The sequence below is a fragment of the Diospyros lotus genome, chromosome 8 (assembly GCF_014633365.1).
Source record: "Diospyros lotus cultivar Yz01 chromosome 8, ASM1463336v1, whole genome shotgun sequence".
In the NCBI taxonomy this organism is placed as follows: domain Eukaryota; kingdom Viridiplantae; phylum Streptophyta; class Magnoliopsida; order Ericales; family Ebenaceae; genus Diospyros; species Diospyros lotus.
Window position 1 is genome coordinate 14049359 of NC_068345.1, and position 16170 is coordinate 14065528.

The window sequence follows — 16170 nt, forward strand, 5'->3', positions numbered from 1 at the left end:
GTGATAATTTTTCACACCAAAACTCACACGCAGAGACAGGATTTGTCCTGATAAGGAAATGTAAATAGAATTCCTCCAACTCATTGCCCAAGTTAAAACTAACATTAAAAACAAAAATGCCTTTATGCTTTGTCCAACCCCCACACTTTTCCAATCTGCATCTGACCTTAAGTCTCCATCAGAAGTATTAATTTACTCTGATGAGCTATAAAACATGTTATTCAGTGCCTGTATGTGGACATAAAAGGACCCAGGAAGTCGTATAATTACCTGGCTAAGGGAATTGGTATGAAACTTCCAGTACAGAGTTACTAATTTACCATCCGGATCAATCTCTCAAATACATTGATGAACTCAACCCAGGAAAAAAAAAAAAACCAACATGAATAAGGAACACTCTGGTTCTGAACCCAAAAACTTGAGGGGTCTTCAATCAACTCTCATCTCTGTTCTGTTCATCCTGTGAAAAGGAAAAAGAAGAAATCACACTTCCTGAAATGTGTTGTTAATCCATAAGATGCATACAACAGTTCAGAAGAAGTCAGAACAATTGATCTAATATAATAAACCACCATAAGGTATCATGCTATGTAGTTGATCCCACCAATGGCATTAAGGCCTGTGATGATTAGGATCATGATTTGTATTCAGATAAGAATCCTGTGGCCCAAAATTTCATGATTGCATCTACCATTTCGTGAGGTTAATGAACAGAAAAGATGAAGATGGCAGGTTATCTACTAGTGTAAACCTGGATTCACACAAGAAGCCACAAAATGGAAATAGTTTGCTGAACCGGGACATCAAAAAGAGCTTAGTATAATGGCTCTGAAGCATTAACACAAAAATCATATGAAAGGTAAGAAGGATGTCAAACTTCATATAAACAAACCTATAATGCTCTTTAGTTAATTTACACACAAACACAAACCCAAAAAAACAAGAAAGAAAGAAAGAAAAAGAAAAGCCCCAGAGAAAATGTTAGAAGGATGTTATGTAATAATGTAAAACTTCACTCTTTCCTTCCCCACCCTTGCTTTTAACTATCCTGTGATAGGTGTAGATGTCATGGAAACTTCAAGAAACCCATCCATAGCATTTCAATGCAGAGAGAGCATACTGTTTCAGTGATCTTAGTGATAGGGAACATTGTGTTCACTGTTGTTCCAAAAATACTGAATGCATATTATAGTGAAATGGGGCCCTCTCAATCAAGATAAAAACCAAAATGATGACAAAGCTAACATAATAAAACATAATAAAACTAAATCCTTCTCTCAAGCATGATAAAACTCTGCACCAAATCCTTCTCTCAAGCATATTTGGGAATCAACACATGGATAATTATTTTTTATTTTTTTTATTCCACTAAGTCTCTACTTGTTTACATTGAAAAATAATTTTCATATAAAAATATTTTACAAAACTATTTTTCATCTTATTTTCCAATGTTTGACATGCAATTAAAAAATTTTGACAAATTAAATGTCACGAAATACATTCACATCTAAACCCTAAACAAGTATACATATTGTTTGTGAACATGTTTATCTTCAAAAATATTTTAAATTAAACATATTTTTCATATTATTTCTACATAAAATATTTTTTTTAAAAAAAGGCCAACCACTACAAAAACTAACAATGCTCTATACAAGAGTGATTCCTCGTCAAACAACAAATCTTTACCTTTGGTCTCAAAACCAAAATTGATTAACCAAATTTTTCTAGGTTTCTTTTTTTCTTTTATATTTTGGTGTAAAATTCTACCAAAAGTCTCTGCCATTTGTATTGATAGTAAGATTCCATTAAAACTAAAAAAAAAACTTTATTAGATAATTATAAGATCAATTTTGCTACATGGCATAGAATGTTGGGGAATAAAGCATCAAAAACATGTGAGCGCATAACAAAGATGAGGATGTTATGATAAATGTGTACACACACAAAAGAAAATCTTTTATGCAATAATTTTTCTACTAAAGGATTTACATATGTACATGAGCGCGTAACAAAGATGAGGATGTTACAATAATTTTTCTACCAAAGGATTTACATATGTACATAGATTTTAAAAAAAGCTTTTATGAAGGTTATTAAAGACATGTATTGTGGAACAACATCTGTTAGAAGACTCAGAACATGTGGAGGAGATGTTGAGGCTTTTTCCATTACAATTGAATTACATTAAGTATCTTCTTTAAGCCCTTTTCTATTTACCCTAGTAATGGATGAACTCACTAACATATCCAAATAGAGGTGCTTTGATGTATGTTATTTCTCTATGACATTGTGTTGGTGGATGAAACAAAGGATGATGAAATACAAAGATCTAGATATAGAGGAATACTTTAATCAGATTAAACACCAAATATATTGAATGTGAGTTTAATAAAAATATAAGTTTGGATAATGTTTTGCAAAATTGAAAGATCCAATCATACCAAGAAAAGATCAGTTCAAATATCATGGATTGATCATCCAAAAAAATTGGGGAGATAAATGGGGATGCTATTGAAAGAATTAAGGCAGAATGATTAAAATAAAAAAAGTACATCCAGCATTTTATGTGATTATAAGATCCCATTAAAACTAAAGGACAAAATTTATAAGATAACTATAAGACCAACCTTGTTGTCCAGCATAGAATGTTGGGCAATAAAACACCAACATTTGCAAAATATGTGTAAAGGAGATGAGTATGTTTAGATGGATGTGTGTCTGTACTAAAAACAAAAGATAGAACTAGATATAAGATTATTCTTAATAAGGTTGGAGTGACTCCTGATTAAAGATAAGATGCAATGAGACTTAATTAAGATGGTTTGATCATGTGAAACGATCAATAAAAGCCCTTATGAGAAGAGTAGGTGGATTTTTGAACAATTATCCAGCAAAGGAGGTAAGGAAGATTTGGTGAAAGATACTTAGACATGATAAGATTTGGTGAAAGATAAAGCAATTGACAGAAATAAGTGGTAAGCTAAAATTCGTGTAGGCAACCCTACATGGTGAAATAAGCGCTTAATATGTTGTATTTAAAAGGTAGTGAAACTTTAAAGAAGAAATTTGTCACGACCCCAAGGAACCCCCAACGATATAATAGTCGTATGAATTATAGGTTTCTTATTTTGATTGTGTTGCTATTATAGATGTTAGTATGTTGTTAATATATCCAATTGTAAGCCTATAAATAGACTTGAGTAGTTAGAGAATGGGAAGCTTTTTGAATGATAATTGAATTCCATTTTCCCTCTCTCAATTTTTCTCCATTCTGTGTGTGTGTGTGTGTGTGTGTGTGTAAATCTTCTCCAATTCTTGTTATTTCTTCCTCTCTTTCAGTCTAATCTCCCTCAATTTCTTCCAAATTTCCTTCCTAAACCTCTCTCAAACCCTAGGGTTGTAACATTTGGTATCAAAGTCGATGATTCTCAGTTGTGATTTCAATTGATTCTGATGAGGCAGAGGCGATTTCCAGTGTTTTAGGTGAGAAAAATTCTGTTGATAATTGAAGTAGATTCAAGCAAGAAGGATTGGCGCCAATGATTCTTGGTGAATTGTAGGTGAAGCCAGTTCTGTAATCAGATCTGACTTGAATTTTGAAGGTGACAATCCTCAGTTGTTGAATTGGCTCTGGACGATTCAAGAAGCGAGACGTTGGACGGTGATTGGGTGAAGTGGACAGTGATTAGTTGTTGGTATCAGGACTCAGCGAAATTGAGAGTAGGCGGCTCGAAATTGGAAGGCAATCGTTGAATCACTTCGACTCTGGTGATGATTTGAAATTGAACGTTGATGTTCCAACGATTCAGAAATTGAAGTGTATTGGAGGGACGCTTGACGATAAGGAACGTGACTAGAAGAGACATGGCGTGGAAGCAAACAAAGCGAGTCCTTCGATTAACTTTTGGTGGATTTGAAGGCGCAGAATAAGTCTGGGCGAGCGTGGAACCCCAACGATTTCAATTGAGATTCCAGTGACTAAAGAAGGTTGTCGATTACAAATCAATTGCAAGTGGCGAGGCCGAGCAAAGCAATTTCGGCTCAGAATTGAACACAACGCGAGTCGAGAGAGTTCCAACAGTGATCAACGAATTTCGATCGATTTCTGGCAACCACATAAACCAATCGTATCCTTAGAAAGACTACAATAGAGCAGGATCGTGACAACTTAGCTGCAACAGATCCGATGGTCCTCGGCAGATCAATGAGGGTTGGAATTGCAGGCTACGCAAGGCGAGCGACTCTCGGAATCAGTCTAGGTCACTGCATGTGACCGAGGTGGGAAGGAATGCGCGATCGAAAACAGTTCAAAAGTGAATTCTGCAAGCGGCGATTCTCAATTGCCTCGATTTCAATTGTGATTCTCAACTCAGTTTTGGAAGTTGAGTGATAGGTGAGTTACAGGCAAATTCTAACTTGATTTCGATAGATTTTATGGGTTGTAGCAGAAATAACCAACATAGGAGGCAAATTTGGAGCCAAACCAGGTTCGAAAATAGTAGGTGAAGCAAATTCTTAGAAGGCGGAATTGTAGCAGCTAATTCTCAGCCATTGCATCGTTACTCAAGCTTTATGCCTCGAAATTGGGATGGTCAAACCACCACAGGTGACGACGATATGGATCGGGCAATGATTCTTGAAATTCTGACAAATTCAAGAAGTTAAACAAAGAAGAATCGGACCTAAAGATTGGTCTCAGTGGCGATTAAGGTAGTTATTAACAGTGTACGATCTGATTTTGAAGGAGACTTTGGAAGCCAATCAATTCTTGATTGTTGCATTTCAGATCCAGTGATTATCAAAGGTTGTTCAACAATAGCTAAACTTTGGAGGTTGTTTGTGAATCAGAGATTAAGGAAGATTGTACAAAACAACGATCTACGGAAGATCGATTTTATGAGGCTGTTGATCATTTTAAGAGGTGTAACTCTAAAGCTAGGGAATCTAAGCTAACGCAAGAGGCAATGACCCACAGCCGGGAGGATAGTGCAACCAACAAAACAAACATGCATTGGGATCTAGCTGCCTTTCAAGAAAGAGTGCAGAGAGACTTGGAGAGGCATCGGAAGATGATGGAGCAACATGGCTAGCAGATTAACAGCATGTTCAACATGCTATCTTCGCTACCTCAATTCCGACTATCACCGGATTTTCCTCCCCGAGCAGTCGCTGATCCAATTCTACCCAAACAGGGCACCCTCCCTATGACCTATGGCTTGCAAGAGGCAAAGGAACTACCAACCTTGAAACTGGGAATTCAGGTAAGAGGTTCATTTCCCCTCACTCCCCATCACGCCCTAATGCCTAGAGAAGGGAAGGCCAAGGGGACTGATCTTGCTGGAAATTTACATGACTAATTTGGGAAGAAGAAGGAACATGACTAAAGTGACTAAGGAGTTCAACAATTTAAGGTAGGAGGGATCGATGGTAGATTATTGGGTTAAATTTGAGGAGCTAAGGCCCCTAATGTGGAGTGCTCAGCCAACCCTGACGAAGCACTATTTTGTATCAAGATTTGTTAGTGGGTTGAAGGACAAACTGAGGTTAATGGTAAAAATGATGATGCTTGCAACAGTGAAAGAGGCAATCGAGAAAGCAACGTTGTAGGAACTCGCCTTGGAAGATTAGGAAGCATGGGTTGCAGCCTAACAGGGCTACGGAGAGCAGCAAACAAATTGAAGGAGCCTCTAAGACTGCAAATTATGACCAGCAGGAATCTGAGGAAAATTTGGAGCTAAATCGGCCAATTGTAACTAAAAACTCTAGCAATGAGGGGAGATCGAACATGGATATCAATGAAAATCACAACTTATATTTGTAGGAAGCTGATGGAGTAGCATCAGAAGATGAGGATGACGTTGCAGATAGGTTCCATGCCAATGACAAGAGACAGCCATGCAACGAGGACTTGGACCAAAGGAAGAAGCAGGGGGTTGAGGACTTGCACAATCCTCCAGCTACTGCGAGTGACAGTCTTCTTGTTACTTCAAAGAGTGTAGATCAATTACAGGTGTTAACTCTAGTAGAAAATGAGCAATTGAAATGACTAAACAAGAGAACAGCCATGTGGTTCAAAAGATGAGGGAAAAGGAGGTTGCTGCCACACGGTTCAGGAGTTCGGATATTGGAGAAGGGATAGTTGACATGGAGGTCCTGGAAGTCTCTATTGAAGATAAGGAAGGAGAAAAGGTTGTGAAGATGGATATGACTACACTAACCTCAGAGTTTGAAGTTTACAATAGTGAGGGAATTGGTGCTTTAATCAAAGTGAATGCCCATTGGAGTATAATTCAAGGATGGTTAGAGATTAACGGAGGTTGTTTGTGCTTGGAAGAAAATTTTGTTGAGGGGAACAAGACTCTTGCTGTTTTGTTTATTCTTCTTTCAGTTGGAGAGTTGCAACGTTGAATCAGATTTTGGCCTGCAGCAAAGTTGGAATTCCTTTCTATGATTAGAAATTATATGGTTGCAGCAATAACGGATCAATTGGAACCATTCTCAATGGAAATCAGGATGAGGGGGATGGCTGGACTTGCTGTTACAGCAAGTCATAGTACTAATGTTTTTGAAGAAAAAGGCATGAAAAGGCAAAAGAAAAGGAAGAAGATAAGAGATAAGAACAAGAACAAACGAAGAAGAAACCAAGTTGTTAAAGTTGGAATTGGCTGAAGAACAGGGTCAGCAGCTACCAATTCTTGGGGACAAGAATTGTTGGAAGGGGAGGGGATTGTCACGACCCCAAGGAATCCCCAGGGATATAATAGTCATATGAATTATAAGTTTTTTATTTCGATTGTATTGTTGTTATAGCTCTTAGTATATCCAATGGTAAGCCTATAAATAGACTTGAGTAGTTAGAGAATGGGAAGCTTTTTGAATGATAACTGAATTCCATTTTCCCTCTCTCAATTTTCCTCCATTCTCTCTCTCTCTCTCTCTCTCACACACACACACACACACAGTAAATCTTCTCCAATTCTTGCTATTTCTTCCTCTCTTTCAGTCTAATCTCCCTCCATTTCTTCCAAATTTCCTTCCTAAATCCTAGCCAAACCCTAGGGTCATAACGAAATTCTTATGCCACGAGGTAAAATTGAATAATATTAATTAACAAATAATGAGAACGAATATATATAAATGACAACTATGAATTCTGAGTCATATTCAGTATACATGCATATAGTTCACAACATTGAAATACTTATTTTTTCATAGTATTTAACAAATATGCATGTATTTGATGATATTTTACAAAGTGGAAAGCCTCATGCGTTAGAGAAGCCACGTTCATCACAGCACTTATGGTAAATTGCCCCCAGGGCCCCCACCGTCTGGTTTAAAAATGTCTTTGGAGGGCCCTGTAGTAGAGGTGTCAAAAGGGCCGGGCTTTAGCCCGGCCCGTTACTGTTCATACGGGCCCGGCCCGACCCCCATTGGGGGGCCGGGCTGGGCCAAAGAAATTGGGCCCACGGCCCGGCCCGTCTAAGGGCCTGGCCCGTGGCCCGTTGGGCCCTTATGGGCCGGGCCCATGAGGCCCTTATGGGCCAGTAAGGCCCTTACTCATTTTTTTTTTTAATTTTGTTATTATTTAGTAATTATTGATATTAGATATTAAAAATTTTAATTTCACAATATATATAAATAATAACCATCAATTAATTTACTTAAAATTTTTAAGTTAAATTTTTTATATATTTAAATTATAAATAAACATTCTCCTTTTTATATGTACATTATTTTTCATATCAATTCACAAGAAAAATTATAAGGCATATAAAATAATGAAATAATATTTAAAACTTAAGAATTAAGATAGAAAATATTTTAAAAAGAAACAAATTAATTTTTATATATGTATATATTATATGTATTATTTTTAAAAAAATTATTTAAAAAAAAAGAAAAAAAAGGGCCGGGCCCGACCCGTTAGGCCCTGTGGGCTAAGGGCCCAGCCCGGCCCTCTAGCCCATGGGCTGGCCCGGCCCGGCCCCTTTGTAGGGGGGCCGTGGGCTGGGCCGGGCCCTATCAATGATAAAAGGGCCCGGGCCCGGCCCGGCCCTTTTAGTAAAAGGGCCGGCCCGGCCCGTTTAAAAAGCCTGTGGGCCGACTCGGGCCAGGCCGGCCCTTTTGACACCTATACCCTGTAGTTTATCCTTTTTGTTTGGACACCCCCCCCCCCCATTAGTTTTTGACACAAACAACATTAATTAAAATTAAATTTAACTTCATTTATACTTAATCTCTCTAATTAGTAATTAGAGATAAAAATAAAAATAAAAAGGCAGAATTGACTGCCAGCAGCAGCAATAGGACCCATTGCGAGAACCAGGATGTGGCTCCATTGCCAAAACACATCACTGGGTTCCTAAGTCAGAAGGAAAGTCCCAATGCTACCGGTGAACTCCGAGGTCTTTTACTTTTCTCGAGGCCATACCAAAAATGGCACTGAGAATGCCAAGCATGCTAGTGTATTGGTAACATGTTTAGGGTTCAGCCAAGAGAATTTAATCCATCTAATGCATAACCAGGGAAACACTTGAAGAAAAGTACATAACCACAAAGAATTTTGAAGGCATGCAAAGAAGGGATGGAAGGAGTGTTTTATCCATTAATTGAAAAGGCCCATCTCAAAGAAAAGATAATAGGGGAGAACAATTTTCAGTGACCAACACCATTAAATATAATTAACAGCTATATACAGATAATTGTGTGGAAACTGTGCACAACAAGTGTGCCTGCCCTATCTACTGGGATTTAAGGCTTTATATGTTGTGACACAATGAGTGTCCAAAAGTTGGAATGACTAATAAATAATTATAACCAATGTATGAAGCAAAATTTTGCTTGATGAAATGATATTAGGCAATATTGGGAACAACATAAAATTTTGTGATGTAAGAAACAAAGACCAATAGATAAAGTTAGACGAGAACGTGAAACCTACTGGAGAAACAGGATTATTTGAAACTGCAGGCGCAACCAACTTTGCAGGATGTTTATTAAAAATGTAAGAGCACTCTGTATATGCAGATCCAATACCAACTCCAGCCCCAAAAGCCACTGATGCCCATCGTGTCACAGGACTCCCTGACACAAAAAAACACAGTAATCCCATTGTGAAAACAATTTCATGAACACATAATTTGTCTTTCATGAAAGCAGCTATATAAAACTGGCAAGAGAAAAACAGAAAAACAAAGCAATAACATACAATATTTGTTTTAATGCTTTTTTCTAGCAAACATATACATTCCTGAAACATGTTCCCAGCCAAAGATGAGATCATTAACATCATCATCCATGAAAGGAAAATTTTGAAATCAGCATTGACAAATCACCGGTAGAAGGTCTAGACTGTTTCTATTTCATCCAGCTGTTGACCAAAGAAAGGCAAAGGTGTACCACCTACAGTAGTGTAACAAATAGTAAGACATGAAACCAAAACCTGATAAATTGAGTACATTTAAGATCTCTCACAACTTGGTAGAGAATTTATTAGGATCCTCTGTGAAATTGGGAACACATTCAACACATAAAGCCATATACCCCAGAATAAATTGTCGTTATGCATGATGTACAGAATAGACTGCATGTTGGTTGTGCACCATGTGTAAAAGATGCATTTACAGAAGGGTATTTCCAAGAATCTGCATTTCATGAAATATGTCGAAGGATGGTTGTATAGACTGTAAGCCACGAAATTGCAGCTAGGTTTGAAGCAGGCCTGAAAGGGGGGGCTGCCTCCAATAGAGTAGTGGCTCAGGGCCAGTGTTGCAACAGCAGCTGGGGAAACAAGTTGAGTAGAATAAGGACTGCAGAGGAATGACATGCTCTGTAAAGTACAGAAGAAAGATCACTAGTTTAACAGCTAGTCAAAGGATACTGCCAAGAGGCTGCCAACAGAAAATAGGGAGTATGAGGGCCACTTGAGAGATAGTGCCTAGGGAAGCTGCAGGCCTGTTGGTATGCCGCATGGAGACTGCATGCAAGCAGCATGCACAAAAAGGATCAAAACGAGGCTAAAAGTTAGTTAAAGACAAAAAATATAGGAAGGGGGCTGCCACCAAACTGCAAGACAGACAACAGGCTGCCAGGGCAGTACACCTACAGCTTTGTTGAACTAAGGTTGTGGATTGAGATTTTTACTCTGGAAGCTATCCTCTAGGTTTAGAACCCATCACAACATGCAAGCATGGACACAATTGGCAGCCGTTGTGCTAAGTTCTCAGGCAACAAAGAAGCTGCAATGTAGTAGGGGACTGCAGCCGACTGATATGTTACTGTTGTGGTTGAGACCCTGTCGCCTTGTACAAAGCAGGGTTTCCACTTTGAAATCCTATCCAAAGTTTCTATAAGAACTTATGGTTAAGTTAAGCATGTAATTACATGATTAAAATGTAAAGAATATAATTAAGTGAGCTGTTTTACTTACTACAGTTAAACAGGGCTGAAATGTCAAGAAGATGTGATTGAGAAAGGGTCAGCAGGACTTCCTAATTCTCTGGGATTAAGCTAGGATTGATCATGAAAATTGAGGTCCTTAGAGAGGTGATTAAGGCCTTAATAAAAAGCCAAGTGGAGATTCCACTAACATCAACAGTTGTGACCTTCTCATGCCTTCAACCTGCTAGCATACACACTCCACAGGCTAGGCATACAGCAGCAAGAGGAGCATGACCTCATGCTCTTCCACTAACTCCAACCCTCTTCAAACTGGAGAAGGTTCTAGATACATTCTCCATTCAGCTGAAAGTCAAGAAAATAAAGAACCATTCGAGTGAGAAGAGAAACGGGAGTATAGAGGAAAAGATATATTCAGAGTGTGAGCGCCAGCAGAAGAGCTGCAGTCACCACAAGAAACTCAAACCTTGAATAGCTAAGGGAGCTGCTTCAGGTAAGAGCCTAAGAGGAACTAAAAAAGGGTTCAATTAGGCTTCAGTATAATGAAACAAGTTGTTCTACGAGGAAAGTGTGTGATTTTCATGCTCATATGTGTGCAAAGTCATGTTTTATAGTAAATATCATCTCTGATAGTTACTTCATGTGCCGTGACACTGTAATTTGTTATTGAACATGAAAAAGTGTTTATGGTAGTGAGCTACAGGCATATTAAGGCACAAGGTAGTGTTAAGACACATGGACAGTGGTCCTTAGTGCTGGACATGGGTAAATCCTTGGTGCTGACATGGTAAAACCTTGGTACAGGACATGAGTCAAATCCTACGTACTTGACACTGATCTTATTGCCGAAAATAGAAGCTTGGTGCTACAACTAAATTTGGGGTATTTCAGCAACAAGAAGATATGTTGTACCCTAAAATGCTGTGCCATGCTGTTGTGTGTTGCTTCCTGCAATGTGCATCAGTGACCCATAAATTGGGCTTTTAACTCATATTATGTCTATTTAGAGAATGTAACAGAGAGAAAAAACCCTGCAGGGGTTAAACCTAAATGTGGTATACGGCATAGACCTTCAATATGCTTTGAGTATGCTGGTTTGTAATATAATAGGGGAGCTACAACAATTTAGTTGTTTAAGACACGTAAATGTAGATGTGACACTTTAGGTGGGCTTGTAAGCATTTTTTAGCTAATTGAAGGGAGCTATTGCAGCCAATTTTTGGTAGCTAAGTGCAACTAGCAACTTTGAAAGGATATTCAATGTATTTTGATGCAGGCTACAGTCTTTTTTGGTAATCTGTAGGTTGTCTTAGAATTGCCTGACACATTGAAAAGGTCAGTGGCTAGGCATGCCAATCAGGGAACTATAGGATAGAGCGAAACAATAAGAATTGAAGAACTTAGATCCTCCATGTTTCATATTTGGCAGGGGCCCACCAAGGCTGCAAACAAAGTTGTTGCTCAGTTGGTAATAGCAGCCACACAAACTCAACATTAACTGAGGAAAAATAGGACTTTACAGCAGGAAATGAAATCCAGCAACTGGGATAGGAGTTTACAATACTGTGTAAGACACTAAGCTTTTGAACTGAAGAAAATTAAATTCTTAGCAGCAAGTCAAGGTCACGGGTTTAAATTATGGAAACAACCTCTTTGAAAAATAACAAAAAAAAAAGAAAAAAGAAAAAGAAAAGGCAAGGGGAAAGTTGCATGCAAAACAATACTTCCCTGAGCATATAGCAGGGAGCCTCATGCATTGGAGAATCCCTCTTAAAGTCATGACCTGTTACCTCACAAGGGCTAGCATGATCTGATATGGTAAGACACCCATCTTAGATTTTAGCCTAGCATGGGAATCCTCAAAGAATCAAAGTACCAGAGAACTTAGTGGTATCTTAAACATCATAGGTGACCTCCCTTAGCAAGGTTGCCATGGTAAAGAGAGAAAATGATATGAGAAGAAAACATCCCAGGACCTTTCTATTGGTCCTAAAAGCCCAAATGTAATTTAAAATCATCTAAGAGATGAAATTGAAAGCAAAGATAACAACATCGGATGAAGAAACCAAGTCGCAACCTCATAATGTTGGGATCTTTTCTTAGTGTTAGTCATAAAATATAATTCAAGGTTTTTCTGTGATTGTTTTTCTGTTTTGAAGGGGGTTTACCAATATTGTTTTTGGAGATCCAAAGGGATTGTTCATTTTTAGCTCATCTATGTCTCTTAGCATATTGAGATATGCAGCTTATTTGTGCAGGCATTACTATACCTCATAGCAATTACACGACCTTAAAATTGGCAATAAAAAAGAAAATTCATTGTAGAAGTATACAGATTGTATGTAAATCCCAGGTTGCATGTTATTGACCACATAAAACAGTTTTCGCTTTTTATTTAAGTCTACCAAACTTAAACTTAAACAATAGTCAAATGCATAGGATGATGACAATTAATACATGCCACAACAAAGAAAACATGAAGATCTATATATATATATATATATATAAATTTCCTTCTTTTTTTGGGTGGGCAAGGGGGCAAATAAGGCAGTCAGTGAAGTAAGTTCAAAATCATATGAAAATTTATATCACTGAATTGAAACAAAAATACAGGAAAAGAGATATAAATAAGCTGCCTATAGCAGGAGAGAAAAAAAAAATCTGAGCAAATTACAGTGCATAAAAGACAAAAATAAGAAGGCCTTGGTAAACAAAAGGACAATCAAAGAGAAACATAAGGAGTATTTCTCAAAGTTATTCAATAAACAGCGAAACAAATGTTAGGTTGAGACATAATAGCTCTGAAAAAATAAGAATTATATGTTTCATAGATGTATTTGTTAATGAAATGAAGCAACTTATAAAAATGATGAAGAATGATAAAGCAATTGGACAAGGTAATATAATGATAGAAGTATGGAAATGCATGGGAAAAGATAGCATTTCATGATTAACAAAATTATTTAACATGATTTATAAATTAAAAAGAATGCAAAAACCAGTGCAGGAAGCATTCTACTGCATGCTTACAAAAATAAAATAGATGTTCAAAGGGTAAAAGTTATAGAGGGATCAAACTAATGAGCCATGCTATTAACTTTGGATGGGTATAATTGAGCAAAAGATTAAGAACATAAACCGGAGTCTCTAAAAAAGAATTTAGTTTTTGTGTCTAACAAGTCAACAATGGAAGTAATCTACTTACTAAGACATCTAATGGGAAAATCCAAAAATAAACAAAAGAATTTTAAATGATATTTAAGACTTGGAAAAAAAAAGGAGCCTATGAAAAAAACATCCATTTGCTCTTATTACAGACATATCTTCAAGAAAAAACGTGTTTCAAGATTTGTGAAAAATATATTTAATTTTTTTCAGTTACAATTAGATTACATTAAAAGGTTCAAATAAATCTTTACCACTTTTCTCTTATGATGAACGAACTCATAAAGCACATCCGTGAAGAAGTACCCTAGTGTATATCATTTGAAAACAATATTATCTTGGTGGATGAGGGGGAAAAAAAAAGCATGAGTATTAACTTGAATTATAAAAAAGAAAAAAAAAAAACACCTTACAATTCCAAGGCATCAAGTTGAGCAAGTCAAAAATCGAATACATAGATAGTAAATTCAGTAAAAATAAAAAAAATGCGGATGATGTCGTTATGAGGGTTGAATGATTGTCGAGACACAAAAACAGAAGGCCACGTAATAGTGTGGGTATTGGGTCTTCTGTTGCAAAGGCCCCATTCTTCCATACATCGATTTTTGCCAAATAATGGCACATAAAGTGCTTTCCAAGAAGACTAACTCGGAAACTAAAGGGACTCGTTGCGTTCATCCGAATCAACCTTTACAGCCAACCGGATAATGTGTTTCCCATCCAATAAGAATCAATGCTTGCAAACCAAACCTTTCTATGGCTTTATTTCAGTGCAGGTTTCTGGGTAAACAAACAGAGGAAGAGAGAAAAGGGGGAAACTTACGGAAGAGGAGGAGACCACCAAAGGCACCGGCGAAGGAAGAGTAGGCGAATCGGCGGAGACCCAAATCGAGACAGGCATCCCACTTTGCATCCAGATCGAACTGCGGCGGAGGGATTTGCTTGTTTTCTTCACCCATTTTCCCTCGAACTTTCTTTGGCTCTCTTCGGTTTTTTTCTAGCGCTTGGCCTTCGCCTGGTCTGCTCTCCTGGGCGCGGAGACAGGAAAATACTCGGCGATTGCCTTCAACTGGCGACATTCATTTGGGCTTCCTTCTGGACCCTTGAGGTTGCCCCAAAGTGGGTTGGGCCGAAACCTCATGTCCACTCAAACCCAAGCGTTACATTTAGAAAACAACGGCAAGTGTACACATAAGAAGGTTGGATCCTTCTAAATTTTAGAATGATCGTTCTTGTGCAATCTTTGATAGTCGTGTTTTTAATTATTTTAAGAAAAAAAATTATAAGTTGAACATTTGATCCTTGCGTAAAACGAAGATCAAACTCTCAACTCACCAAATTAACACCGACATATTACTCGTCTGACCGCTTAATCTATATGTGGGGGGTGAGGGTTGATCCTCCTAAATCTTATGCTTGTCAGGAGATCTTATGAATTATTTCACTTGAATTACTCTTGCTCATAGTGATATTGCATGAGAAACAACTATATTAGATGCATTCAAATTAACACACGTGATAATGAGTTTGAATGCATACACATCATTACAAAATATCCACATGACTATGCGAATGTGGGTCAAATATATTTTTTTATTTTTGTATTTTTATATTTTTTTGTGATTATTCAAATTTTTTTGTTATTTTAACTACATCTCTTGTCTTGTCCTGTATTTTTAAGTCAATTTAATTATTATACTTTAATCTTTTATTTGTTTGATAATCTAAATTTTTTATTATTTTAATCATACCTCTAAACTTATATTTTTGAATTAATTTAATTATTATATTTTAATATAAACAAAGTGTGATGTGTACTTTATTATCTTATTTTATTTTTTTATACACATATATTACAAAGACGAATTGATGTGCGTGCACGGCTACGTTGCAGAATGAGGTCTTGCATGATGATTTGTGGCGTGAGCCAGCTTAATGGCCATGTTAGTGTAGGTGTAATGCTATAATTTAATTCTTGAAATCCTCTCCGTGCAATGCACGGCCGGGATTGGTGTTATTAAGTAGTAATGTGCATTATAAATTATAAGTTAAAAATATATTTTTGTCTCTGAATTTTTCCCCAGTTAATCGCTTATGTCCCTTTAAGTTGAGGGAGATTTATTATGCTCCTCAAATTGTAACAAATGACCTATTACATCTCTTAAATTTTAATTTGGGATCCATCATGCACCTTATTGTTAGTCAGTATTACATGTGAAATCAAGCACGGTTCAAGAAGATTATAGATGAAACGGGTCTCTCATTTCTTTGCGTTTTCTCTCTAGACCCATCTCTAGCTTCTCCATCGCCGTTAATGCCTCCATCTCCTCCATATTGGCCATCAACCATCACCTCTAACCCCATTCCCATTGTCTCCATAAAAGTAATTGTTAAATATATATATACACATTGCCGACTACCAAAGATAAAAAAATCCTATATAGTATATATGTAATGTCTCCGACAAGCAACATGTGGGCGTGGCCCAAGCACGTCCACGCAAGGCGCTCCCACGAGAGCTATATGTGGCCATGCGGGGCCATGCGTAGGTAAGGGGGCCGAAGCAGTTGCGACAGGTGTCAGCCAGGCAAGCATTAAGGC

At 37.4% G+C, this 16170-nt stretch overlaps 1 protein-coding gene across 1 annotated transcript; it reads right to left on the bottom strand.

The window, feature by feature from the left end:
* Positions 1-83: 83 nt before the first annotated feature.
* On the bottom strand, positions 84-14663 carry LOC127808980 (uncharacterized). The gene is made up of 3 exons (XM_052347749.1): positions 14393-14663; positions 8948-9090; positions 84-460 (listed from the first exon to the last, which is right to left on the bottom strand). The coding sequence occupies exons 1-3, from the start codon at positions 14646-14648 to the stop codon at positions 434-436; spliced, it is 426 nt and encodes a 141-aa protein (XP_052203709.1). The 5' UTR covers positions 14649-14663; the 3' UTR covers positions 84-433.
* Positions 14664-16170: the final 1507 nt, after the last annotated feature.

What these genes read in the sequence shown, in the direction of transcription:
- LOC127808980 (XM_052347749.1), bottom strand. Translation starts at nt 14,648, where the DNA reads ATGTCGCCAGTTGAAGGCAATCGCCGAGTATTTTCCTGTCTCCGCGCC. An exon ending in TGGTGGTCTCCTCCTCTTCC is followed by an intron (nt 9,091 to 14,392) that starts GTAAGTTTCCCC and finishes TTTTTGTGTCAG; the next exon opens with GGAGTCCTGTGACACGATGG. An exon ending in CAAATAATCCTGTTTCTCCA is followed by an intron (nt 461 to 8,947) that starts GTAGGTTTCACG and finishes TCCTTTTCACAG; the next exon opens with GATGAACAGAACAGAGATGA.